The sequence below is a fragment of the Somniosus microcephalus genome, chromosome 28 (assembly GCF_052327205.1).
Source record: "Somniosus microcephalus isolate GS21.2 chromosome 28, FLI_Smic_1.0, whole genome shotgun sequence".
Taxonomy (NCBI): domain Eukaryota; kingdom Metazoa; phylum Chordata; class Chondrichthyes; order Squaliformes; family Somniosidae; genus Somniosus; species Somniosus microcephalus.
In genome coordinates this window covers 37,125,083-37,138,034 of record NC_141014.1, presented here as the reverse complement: position 1 = coordinate 37,138,034, position 12,952 = coordinate 37,125,083, and the positions used below count along the sequence as shown (strand labels likewise).

At 48.0% G+C, this 12,952-nt stretch overlaps 2 protein-coding genes across 4 annotated transcripts in view; one reads left to right on the top strand and one right to left on the bottom strand.

The window, feature by feature from the left end:
* Positions 1–12,554, bottom strand: part of tbc1d17 (TBC1 domain family, member 17) — a 53,192-nt gene extending 40,638 nt beyond the window's left edge. Inside the window, exons 1-3 of one of the 2 annotated variants that reach the window (XM_085969841.1) lie at positions 12,425–12,554; positions 2,477–2,575; positions 289–363 (exon numbers count right to left, since the gene is read on the bottom strand). In XM_085969841.1, coding sequence (XP_085825967.1) covers positions 289–363; positions 2,477–2,575; positions 12,425–12,454 — 204 coding nt within the window. In that variant the 5' untranslated portion in view covers positions 12,455–12,554. The other variant, XM_085969842.1, reaches the window with a different exon arrangement.
* Positions 12,555–12,722: 168 nt separating this feature from the next.
* Positions 12,723–12,952, top strand: part of akt1s1 (AKT1 substrate 1 (proline-rich)) — a 41,669-nt gene continuing 41,439 nt past the window's right edge. For both annotated transcript variants that reach the window (XM_085969846.1, XM_085969843.1), the window contains exon 1: positions 12,723–12,843. The gene's annotated coding sequence lies outside the window, so the exon portion shown is untranslated. The remainder of the gene's footprint in view (positions 12,844–12,952) is intronic.

The window sequence follows — 12,952 nt, the reverse complement described above, 5'->3', positions numbered from 1 at the left end:
ATGACCAAGCATTTGGTCACCTGCCCTAACTTCTCCTTATGTGGCTCGGTTTGTTTTATATCGCTCCTGTGAAGCGCCTTGGGATATTTTACTACGTTAAAGGCGCTATATAAATACAAGTTGTTGTTGGAAAACTGTTAAACTTCGCACAGTGGTATGAGCCCTCGCTACTTTGATTAGCATAAAGTTAACCGGAACAAAGTTTACGTTGAATAAAAGAAATTAAAATCAATATTCAATCCAAACTTAAACAGGCTTGTACTGCACACATGGACCCAGGATAATTACCTTCTTGGAGTACAGGAACTGAGGGCGTTCTCCGCTCTCACTGATTGGAGTCCAATCCATCACAGTATCAGGACCCTGGGGAACAGAACAAGAGCAAATAATCCAATTAAGACTATGGGGGGTAACTTTAACCTAACTTGTCAAGTGGGAATCCCACCAGGAACGGGTGGAATGCCGATTTACTCGGCCTAATATTGCTCTCCACTGACTTCAATGTAGAGTGACATCGGGCAGGGAGTAAAACCAGCATTGCGCCCAATCCGATCAGTTTCTTGACGAGTGGGTCAGGTTAAACGTTTCCCCTATTTGTTCATTAATGGGGCGCAAAGGGGTTGGCGCCCGGACGCAGCGAATACAGCGACGCCCACGAACTTCAGTGCCGGATTAGCGCTGGCGCTAACCCTTAGCACCTGGGCTTCCAGCGCCTCGCAGATCATGATGTCATAAAGTGCGCAGCGCCCCGTTATCACCCCAGATGGAAAATTGACTCTCACCCCCTGCTTTAATCACCTCGCGCCAACAACGCCAGCATGAGGAGGCGTTGTGAACTCGGCTGGCCGCTTCGGGAGCAATAATTAAAGGGAATGCTTTTCAGCCAGCGCAACCTTTATTATTTGCACCAGTCTGGTGCCTGCGCAACGTTTTTAATGTTTCATTGGTGCGAGATGTCTGAGCCCTCCACTTTGTGAGTGTGTTTTAGGCTGTAAAGGCAGTCTCTCAGGTCGCCTTGCAAAACAGAACTGACGACAACTAGCTTGTGCAGCATCACTGGCCCTTCCCTTCAAGCGAGGGAAGCAGCCTCTGTGATGAAAGAGACGTTTACAATGCGCTTGAAATTGTTTACTGCCCCGCTCTCGGACTTTAGCGTCCCAAGAGAAGTGGTTAGCGCTTCCCCCTTGGAGCACTAAAACTGAATTTCGCAGGAGGCGAGAATGATTAGCGCCTGGCGCTAATTTTTCAACTTTAAAGTTTTAGTGACCCAAACGGGGCTATACTGAATTTCTCTCCCCCAGATCTCTCGGCAATTTGTGAAATAGAATTCACTAAATCTGGCAGGTCGTGGGTGGGAACCAGGAGGGGGAATTGTCCACGAAAGCTGCCAGATTGTCGTGAAAACACAAATGGCTCATTAATGTCCTTCAGGGAATGGAACGTACTACCTATACCTGGTCTGGGCCTGCACGTGACTCCAGCCACACGCTGCGTGACCGACTCTTAATGGAAACTCCCACTGACCTATGGCGAGCAGTCTGATAGAATGGGAAAAAATACATCTCGTCTCAGGCACGAGAATATTACCACGCAGGTTCTTTTAAAAAAGTAAATTAATTGCTCGTGTGTCGTTGCTGTTTCTGGGACTTGGATGTGTGACAAATGTGCGGCTATATTCAACCACGCATAAACTGTGACTGTGCTTAAAAAATAATTCAGCATACGTGAAGCGCTTTGGAATGTCTGGTGATGAGACTCTATTTAAATTAGTTTTTGTACGGCACTCCCATTACAAATCAAGTCACATTCATACTAATGGAGGCAGAGTTTACCCATACTGCACAGCAAGGGTGAAACAGTTCTATAACTTACAGCGACTCTAACCAACGGGAACGGCAGCATAGTGGTAATGTCACTGGGCTAGTAATCCAGAGGCCTGGACTAATGATCCAGAGACCGGGGAATTTAAATTCAGTTAATTAAATAAATCTGGAATAAAAAGCTAGTATCAGTAATGGTGACCATGAAACTTTCGGATTGTTGTAAAAACCCATCTGGTTCACTAAGTGTCCTTTAGGGAAGGAAATCTGCTGTCCTTACCCGGTCTGGCCTATGTGACTCCAGACCCACAGCAATGTGGTTGACTCTTAACTGCTTATTCAGTTGTATCAAACACTGCAGTGGCTCATCACCAACTTCTCAAGGGCAATTAGGAATGGGCAATAAATGCTGGCTTTGCAACATCCCATGAATAAAGAAAAAACAAACCCAGTTTGAAAGAAAAGGGCAAGTTCCTCCACCATTAGCAAAGGCAGAATCACAGAATATTACAGCACAGAAGGAGGCCATTCGGCCCAAAGTGTCTGTGCGGGCTCCCCATAATAGTCCTGCAAATCAATCCGCGTTGCCGTGTTTTGGTACGTCTGCCATACGGCGAGATCCTAGTGACAAGAATGGCCGCAACGAAGCGCCTCACCTTCTCGAGGATCCGGATCATTCCGGGGATGAGCGTGTCCTGGTCATGATTCCGTTTTGTGCTCGTGTGCAGAAACACACCCTCTTTCTCAAAGACAACCTGCAAGGCAAAAGCACGGCCACAGTCTATTAAAAGGGCAGCAAGGGCAGGCATCCAATCCCTTGTGTGCGCGCCCAGTAGGGCGTTAACCCTTAAACGTGTGTGTGTGTACAGCACCACGCCGGGAGTGCAGCACCTCAAGGCTGAACAGCACATTGTTTCTGCTTGGCTCAGATAATCTCTATCTGGTAAATTAACCATGCCAGCTCACTCAAATATATAGACAGGTAGGAAAAGCTATCAACAACCTGCACAAAACTAACCTATCAGTGTGCGGGACGAGTAATCCAGAGAACACGAGCATAAATCAGGAAATTAAAGACAGACTTGCATTTCTACAGCGCCTTTCACGACCACCGGACGTCCCAAGCTTTACAGCCAACGAAGTGTAGTCACTGTTGTAATGTAGGAAATGCGGCAGCCAATTTGCACACAGCAAGCTCCCACAAACAGCACTGTGATAATGATCTGTTTTGGTGATGTTGATTGAGGGATAAATATTGGCCAGGACACGGAGGATAACTCCCCTGCTCTTCTTCGAAATTGTGCCATGGGATCTTTTACATCCACCTGAGAGAGCAGACGGGGCCTTGGTTTAATGTCTCATCCAAAAGACGGCACCTCCGACAGTGCGGCGCTCCCTCAGTACTGCCCCTCCGACAGTGCGGCGCTCCCTCAGTACTGCGCTCCCTCAGTACTGCCCCTCCGACAGTGCGGCGCTCCCTCAGCACTGCACTGGGAGTGTCAACCTCGGCTTTTGTGCTCAAGGGTGGGACTTGAACCCACAACCTTCTGACACAGAGACGAAGGTGCTACCCACCGAGCCACGGTTAGCATCGGTAAAAGTGACCATGAAGCTGTCGGATTGTCGTAAAAAAAAACTGGCTCCCCTTTAGGGAAAGAAACCTGCAGTCCTTACCCGGTCTGGCCCACATTAACATGGTCGACTCTTAACTTCCGTCTGAAGTGGCCGAGCAAACTACTCAGTTGCATCAAACCACTGGAACGGTTAAGGGCGGCGGTTCAGCACCAGCTTCTCAGGGCAACGGGGGCAATAAATACCGGCCTTGCCAGCGATGTTCACACCCCGAGAATTAACATATACAAATATCAGGAACCAGCATCTACTGTAAAAACACACTGCCTGAAGATCAGTTCTTGGCTCCCAGTGAAGCGCTTTCTATATAACTAAAAATCATTTTTGAAATAAAGTAACTGAACCACGCAGAATCACAAAGTTAATCACTGTACCAGGCTGCAGACGAACGACGTCACAGAAGATCAGCCAGTACATATTAACGTGACTCTCCCATTGTTCATATCCTGAAAAGGTTCAGCACAAACTTGACAAACTACAAGGCTAATTTGCTCGATATGGAGGCGCCCGGGTGGTTCTTAATCCAGAGGGTGCATCTCGCTAAATCGAACGACACACTGTGAAATGAATGTTTCTCTCAGTACGTAGCTCTAAATCCCAATCCATCACTGAAAAGATGACTTGCATGAGAATGACTACAGTCAAGTTGTGCACGACGCTGCCAACGAGGCCTTTGATTACAACATACCTTGCACTGAACAGAGCGCTCAACCGATAAAAGGAACTTGTGTCAAATATTTTCAAGCTTCTTTTCCTGAAGGTGATGAGCAATGCTGAGGCACAGGCCCGTCGTCAGCTGCAACCCTCCAGCGACACACCCAAGTGGACTGCTCCTGGGCCTGGCCAAAGTGGCCATGAGCTGGTCCAGGTAGCGGGCGGTCGAGGGGGTCGTTCAGCCCGACTGTCTGCCTCTCTTCCGCGGCCACGTTCGTGCCTGGGTGGCCCTGGAGATGGAGCACGCGGTGTCATAGAAACAGAAGATAGGAGCAGAAGTAGGCCATTCGGCCCCTCGAGCCTGCTCCGCCATTTAATGAGATCATGGCTGATCATCCAAACTCAGTACCCTGTCCCTGCTTTCTCCCCATATCCCTTGATCCCTTTAGCCTTAAGAAATATATCCAACTCCTTCTTGAATATATTTAATGAATTGGCCTCAACTGCCTTCTGTGGTAGAGAATTCCACAGGTTCACCACTGTCTGGGTGAAGAAATTCCTCCTCATCTCACTCCTAAATGGCTTACCCCTTATCATTAGACTGTGACCCCTGGTTCTGGACTCCACCCCCCCCCCCCCCCCAAAATCAGGAACATCCTTCCTGCATCTAGTCTGTCTAGTCCTGTTAGAATGTTATAAGTTTCAATGAGATCCCCTCTCATTCTTCTAAACTCTAGCGAATATAAGCCCAATCGACCCAATCTCTCCTCATACGTCATTCCTGCCATCCCAGGTATCAGTCTGGTGAATCTTTGCTGCACTCTCTCCATGGCAAGAACATCCTTCCTCAGATAAGGCGACCAAAACTGCACACAATACTCAAGGTGTAGTCTCACCAAGGCCCTGTACAACTGCAGCGAGACATCCTTGTTCCTGTACTCAAACCCTCTCGCTATGAAGGCCAACATACCATTTGCCTTTTAACCGTCTGCTGCACCTGCATGCTTACCTTCAACGACTGGTGCACAAGGACACCCAGTGTCCACCGGCACGCTCGAGGCCTTCCGCGACCGGTGGGCACCGCAGGGACTGGAGCGCATCATCACCCCCGGCAACCAAATTTCAATTGAATTTGTTACGTTTCATTTGATGTATTTTTGTTAAGTTACAGTTTTTGTTTATTGATCGCGCCAAAAGAGCACACCTAAGTGGCCATCTTTCACTTGTGAATTCAGCTATTATACCATGCGGAGCATAGCCTGATCTGTCCTCACTCCTCGTCCACAGAAGTGGATCCTTGACCAGCGATCGGGATCAGTAACCCTCTGTGACTATTCTCTTTCCCTACACCCCAGTGTATCTCCCACCCGCCACAGAGGCCAACTGTGGCATCTCTGTTGCTACACCAGCCAAGATTGACTAACTCAGCAAGGCCCGGCAACAGAACGTGGGGGCCTGCAGGTCTGTGTGGCTGTTTCACACTGTGCGGTGCATTCATCCTCTGAGCCATCGAGGCGTGCTCAGGGCTGCATTTCGGGCACAGTCGCCATCGAGCTGCTGAAAGGAAAGGGGGTGGGATAAATGTTTGCTCGCTTGGTAAAGCCAGAGATGATGCAACTTATAGGTTTTAAAATAAAGTCACATGTAAAGTCAGATTTAAGGCGATTGTCAAAAGAACCAGAGGCGACATGAGGAAAAACTTTTTTACTCCATGAGTGTTTAGGATTTGGAATGCACTGCCTGATACAGGAAACTCTTTGGTATCCGGCACCGACGGGACCGGGATGGTGCCGGTTGATTAAAAATTCCGGATGACGGAGAGGGTTATCTACCGAGGCTATTTTTAATAAACAAAAATCAAAAAAATCAAGAAATGTGCAGTATACAGTAATTGGGTACTCACCTACAGAATGTTGTGTTAAATGGATGGTGGAAGATGCTTGATTAAGTACAGTACTGCCAGTTGAGGGTAACCCATAACTCTTTAATTACTTTACTGTGTAAGTTTTGTTTTACTGTTACAGAAAAATGGCGGATGGGAAGAGACTACTGAGTGTGGGAGAGTCAGACTCCTGTTACAGGGTTATTGAGGTGTTCGGACTTCCGACAGCGCCAAGAAGCCGAGTAGTGGCAGTTTGGAGAACTACCCCCACTGACTAACTCGGCCACCGCGGGAGACTCGGACTCGGCAACATTGCCGGTTATTGAGGTGTTGTTTTCGGAGTATGAATTTTGCCGGTTAATAGAGAATTCCGTATATTTAGGTGCCGTTTAAACGAGAGTTTCCTGTACTGTGGTGGATACATATTCAATAGTCGCTTTCATAAAATACTCGAAGGTGAAAAGGTTGCAGGGAAAGAGCGGGGGAGTGGGACTAATTGGATTGCTCTGCGACAGAGCCGGCACCGACTCGATGGGACGAATGGCCTCCTTCTGTGCTGTACTATTCTATGAGCCATCAACTTACCACAGAGAATGGGGTGTTTCATTTGAACTTGTGGTTGGGGTCCAAGTGTGTATATGACTGGCAGGAAACTTTTCAAAAAGAGGAATTGTAGGTCGAAAGCTCCTCACCACTTTCAGTTCAGCAGGAATGTCTCACTGGGGCACAGTTGGTAGCACTCTTGCCTCTGGGTCAGCAGGTTTTGGGCTCAAGCCCCACTCTAGGGACAAAAATCCAGGCTGACACTCCCAGTGTCAGTACTGAGGGAGTACTATAGTGTCGCAGGTGCCGTTTTTCGGATGAGATGTTAAACCGAGGCCCCGTCTGCTCTCTCAGGTGGATGTAAAAGATCCCATGGCACTATTTCGAAGAAGAGCAGGGGAGTTCTCCCCGGTGCCCTGGGCCCAATATTTATCCCTCAATCAACATCACTAAAACAGATTATCCAGTCATTATCACATTGCTGTTTGTGGGAGCTTGCTGTGCGCAAATTGGCTGCCATGTTTTGACTATGCTTCAAAAGTACTTAATTGGCTGTAAAGCACTTTGGGACGTCCAGCGGTCATAAAAGGCGCTATAGAAATGCAAGTCTTTCTTTTCATAGGAACTGCTAGACAAAGATAGTCCGAGGTCCATCTAGTTTGCCTTCTCCTGGTAGTCCCGCGATCCAACGATAATGGAGTTGTTGACTAAATCACAGCGATCGATCTTTATCAGTGAGTCTACAACAGACCCAGACACGAGGCAAGGAAAACCCCCAGTGGTGGAGAGCTTTGGGGAACCAGAGGTCCAAAGTCACCTGTCCCTCCCGAGCACGCCGCACTCCCCACACGGCATGTCTCCAATTACTCAGACTGAAAGAAATCTATCTAATTTGTATACGAATGAACCAATACTAACTGCTTTCACCATCTCCCTAGGGAGCCAAAGATTCACCACTCACTCACTGAAATACTGTTTCCACAGATTCGTTTTGAATTTACGCCCCCTTCAAGCACAGGCCGCGTCCTCTGGTTCTACTGTTCCGGACAAGGTGAAACACCTCGTCACGGGTCCACTTTGAAATGTTGGCCACCTTAGAATAGATGTTATTTGTACACTTGTATACAAAAAATGGATTTGCCAAAACTGTACACCACCCAAGCTCATGGACACGGTGAAAGTCTGCACCCAGGTCTCTGAAAAGGAAAGGTGCGCGACTGAGAAACACAGTGTGTTGCTGCTGTAGTGTGTCTGTTACTGCCCAACTACAAAGAACAACATTCCAAGGTGGCCAACTTTTCACAGCTCAAGAGCCAGAAAAGGAACTTGTATACTGGCAAAGAGCCACAAGTGCGAACTACACGCACACTAGTGCACTCGCCGATAACGACACGCACACTAGTACGCTCGCCGATAACGACACGCACACTAGTACGCTCGCCGCTAACTACAGGCGCACTAGTACGCTCGCCGATAACTACACGCACACTAGTACACTCGCCGATAACGACACGCACACTAGTACGCTCGCCGATAACGACACGCACACTAGTGCGCTCGCCGATAACGACACGCACACTAGTACGCTCGCCGATAACGACACGCACACTAGTACGCTCGCCGATAACGACACGCACACTAGTACGCTCGCCGATAACGACACGCACACTAGTACGCTCGCTGATCACTACACGCACACTAGTACGCTCGCCGATAACGACACGCACACTAGTACGCTCGCCGATAACGACACGCACACTAGTACGCTCGCCGATAACGACACGCACACTAGTACGCTCGCCGATAACGACACGCACACTAGTACGCTCGCCGATAACGACACGCACACTAGTACGCTCGCCGATAACGACACGCACACTAGTACGCTCGCCGATAACGACACGCACACTAGTGCACTCGCCGATAACGACACGCACACTAGTACGCTCGCCGATAATGACACGCACACTAGTGCACTCGCCGATAACGACACGCACACTAGTACGCTCGCCGATAACTACACGCACACTAGTGCACTCGCCGATAACGACACGCACACTAGTACGCTCGCCGATAACGACACGCACACTAGTACACTCGCCGATAACTACACGCACACTAGTACACTCGCCGATAACGACACGCACACTAGTACGCTCGCCGATAACGACACGCACACTAGTACGCTCGCCGATAACGACACGCACACTAGTACGCTCGCCGATAACGACACGCACACGAGTGCACTCCCCGATAACGACACGCACACTAGTACGCTCGCCGATAACGACACGCACACTAGTACGCTCGCCGATAACTACACGCACACTAGTACGCTCGCCGATAACGACACGCACACTAGTACGCTCGCCGATAACGACACGCACACTAGTACGCTCGCCGATAACGACACGCACACTAGTACACTCGCCGATAACGACACGCACACTAGTACGCTCGCCGATAACTACACGCACACTAGTACGCTCGCCGATAACGACACGCACACTAGTACGCTCGCCGATAACGACACGCACACTAGTACACTCGCCGATAACGACACGCACACTAGTACGCTCGCCGATAACTACACGCACACTAATTCGCTCGCCGATAACGACACGCACACTAGTACACTCGCCGATAACTACACGCACACTAGTACGCTCGCCGATAACGACACGCACACTAGTACGCTCGCCGATAACGACACGCACACTAGTACGCTCGCCGATAACGACACGCACACTAGTACGCTCGCCGATAACTACACGCACACTAGTACGCTCGCCGATAACGACACGCACACTAGTACGCTCGCCGATAACTACACGCACACTAGTACGCTCGCCGATAACTACACGCACACTAGTACGCTCGCCGATAACGACACGCACACTAGTACGCTCGCCGATAACGACACGCACACTAGTACACTCGCCGATAACGACACGCACACTAGTACGCTCGCCGATAACTACACGCACACTAATACGCTCGCCGATAACGACACGCACACTAGTACACTCGCCGATAACTACACGCACACTAGTACACTCGCCGATAACGACACGCACACTAGTACGCTCGCCGATAACTACACGCACACTAGTACGCTCGCCGATAACGACACGCACACTAGTACGCTCGCCGATAACGACACGCACACTAGTACGCTCGCCGATAACGACACGCACACTAGTACGCTCGCCGATAACTACACGCACACTAGTACGCTCGCCGATAACTACACGCACACTAGTACGCTCGCCGATAACGACACGCACACTAGTACGCTCGCCGATAACTACACGCACACTAGTACGCTCGCCGATAACGACACACACACTAGTACACTCGCCGATAACGACACGCACACTAGTACGCTCGCCGATAACGACACGCACACTAGTACGCTCGCCGATAACTACACGCACACTAGTACGCTCGCCGATAACGACACGCACACTAGTACGCTCGCCGATAACTACACGCACACTAGTGCACTCGCCGATAACGACACGCACACTAGTACACTCGCCGATAACGACACGCACACTAGTGCACTCGCCGATAACGACACGCACACTAGTACGCTCGCCGATAACGACACGCACACTAGTACGCTCGCCGATAACGACACGCACACTAGTACGCTCGCCGATAACGACACGCACACTAGTGCACTCGCCGATCACTACACGCACACTAGTGCACTCGCCGATAACTACACGTACACTAGTACACTCGCCGATAACTACACGTACACTAGTACACTCGCCGATAGCTACACGTACACTAGTACACTCGCCGATAACTACACGCACACTAGTGCACTCGCCGATAGCTACACGTACACTAGTACACTCGCCGATAGCTACACGTACACTAGTACACTCGCCGATAACTACACGCACACTAGTGCACTCGCCGATAGCTACACGTACACTAGTACACTCGCCGATAGCTACACGTACACTAGTACGCTCGCCGATAACTACACGCACACTAGTACTTGTAGATTGGCAAATGAATTTCAACACAGATAAATGTGAGCTATTACAGTCTGGTAAGAAAAATAAAGAGGTCACTTACTACCTGGAAAATAAGAATCTAAATGGGTAGAAGAGAAAAGATATCTCCGAGTAAAAATGCACAAATCACTAAAAGTAGCGACTCAGGTTAATAAGGCCATAAAAAAAGGCAAACCAAGCACTAGGATTTATTTCTAGAGGGATTGAATTGAAAAGTAGTGAAGTTATGCTAAACTTGTATCAAATCTTGGTTAGACCACACTTACTACATACAATTCTGGTCACCATATTATAAAAAGGATATAGAGGCACTGGAGAGGGTGCAAAAAAAGATTTACAAGGATGATACCAGAAATGCGAGGGTATACAGATCAGGAAAGGATGAACAGGCTGGGTCTCTTTTCTCTTGAAAAGAGAAGGCTGAGAGGTGACCTAATAGAGGTCTTTAAAATTATGAAAGGTTTTGATAAAGTAGACACAGAGAGCGTTTCCACTTTTCTTTCTTTTTTGTGGGGAAGAGCATAACTGGAGGCCATCAATAGAACATATAATCACCAAGAAATCAAATAGGGAATTCAGAAGAAACTTCTTCACCCAGAGAGTGGTGAGAATGTGGAACTCGCTACCACAGGGAGTAGTTGAAGTGAATAGATGCATTTAAGGGGAGGCTAGATAAACATGAGGGAGAAGGGAATAGAGGGTTCTGCTGATCGAGTTAGATGAGGAAAGACAGGAGGAGGCTCGAGTGGAGCATAAACACTGGCATGACCTGGTTGGGCCGAATGGCCTGGTTCTGTACTGTAGATCCTACATAATCCTACACTCACCGATAGCAACACATATACTAGTACACTTACCGAAATTCTCACTGCAACAACACTATATTAGGGTTAACTATTCAGATCAATGACCGATTCTCACTATAACTACACGTATACTCAGACTCTCGCCAACATTCTCTCTGTAACTACTCATACTGGTACACTTACCAATATTCTCACTACACATATATGAGTGCTCGCTGATAAGAAGTGAGAGAGTCTCACTATTCTTACACATATACTTGTAGTTAGAGAGAATATGAGTGAATGTACAAGTATACACTGCAAATAACCCCATCCTTCACTGTATCCATGTATCCCTGTGCTACAGTAGATAATAATTAAATTAATACCTTGTAACCCTCTGCAAGTGATCCCATCTTTCATTGTATCAGTGCATCCCTTTGCTACAGTATATAATGAACAAGTGAATATCCTGTAACTCTCTGCAGGGGATCCCATCCTTCATTGTATCAGTGTATCTCTGTACTACAGTATACAATGAACGAGTTAATACCTTGTAATTCTCTGCAGATGACTCCATCCTTCATTGTATCACCGTGTACTACAGTGTCTCTGTATTACAGTCTATAATGAACAAGTTATTACTTGTACGATAGCAAAATACTGCGGATGCTGGAAATCCAAAATAACAACAGAAAATGCTGGAAAAACTCAGCAGGTCGGGCAACATCCGTGGAGAAAGAAATAGAGTCAACGTTTCAGGTCGAAACCCTTCGTCAGGACTGAAAAAACACAGGAAATGAAACAGATTAAAAGGCCAGTTTGGGGGGCTGGGAAATGGGGATGAAAGGACAAAAGAGAAGTGAAGAGACATTAAGAGGTATTCAAAAAGTTATTACTTGTGACTCTCTGCAGGTGACCCCATCCTTCACAGTGTATCACAGTGTCTCTGAGCTACAGTCTATAATGAACGAGTTATTACCTTGTGACGCTCTGCAGGTGCTCCCATCCTTCACTGTATCACAATGTATTACAGTGTCTCCGTGCTACAGTCTATAATGAACGAGTTATTACCTTATGATGACTCTCTGCAGGTGATGCCATTCTTTACTTCTGCTTGTCCCAAAACAAAACTCCTTGCATCATTTCCGGCTGCTGCCGATTTCCTATTGGTTGCTGGGTGGCTCACCCACTATTGGGGGGGGGGGCGCGATTGGTCAGAATGCCAATGGCATCATCACAACTTTCACCTTCCAGCTCTTTTTTAAATTGAAACAATTCCAATTTTCTCGCTGCCCTGTCTGGGGGAGCCGGACTTGTGCATCAAGTTCCAACTTTAGAGTCCTGCTTGAGCTGGCTGGGTGACGTCAGTGTCTTATGACTTGCCGGATGCTTGTGATCAACAAATTGTTTGTGGCAACTCTGGGTTTTAATCCTCAAATCAGTGCACAATGTGGCAGCACCAGCATTGAAATCTTGTAGCATTGATGGGGGTGGGTTTATTTTTCCAGTTTAAAAAAAAATGCATAAAGCCTCTTGCAACTTTAATGAACACAGTTTTGGTTAGGTCCTTCCTAAACCTTCCCCTCTCTCTCAAAATCT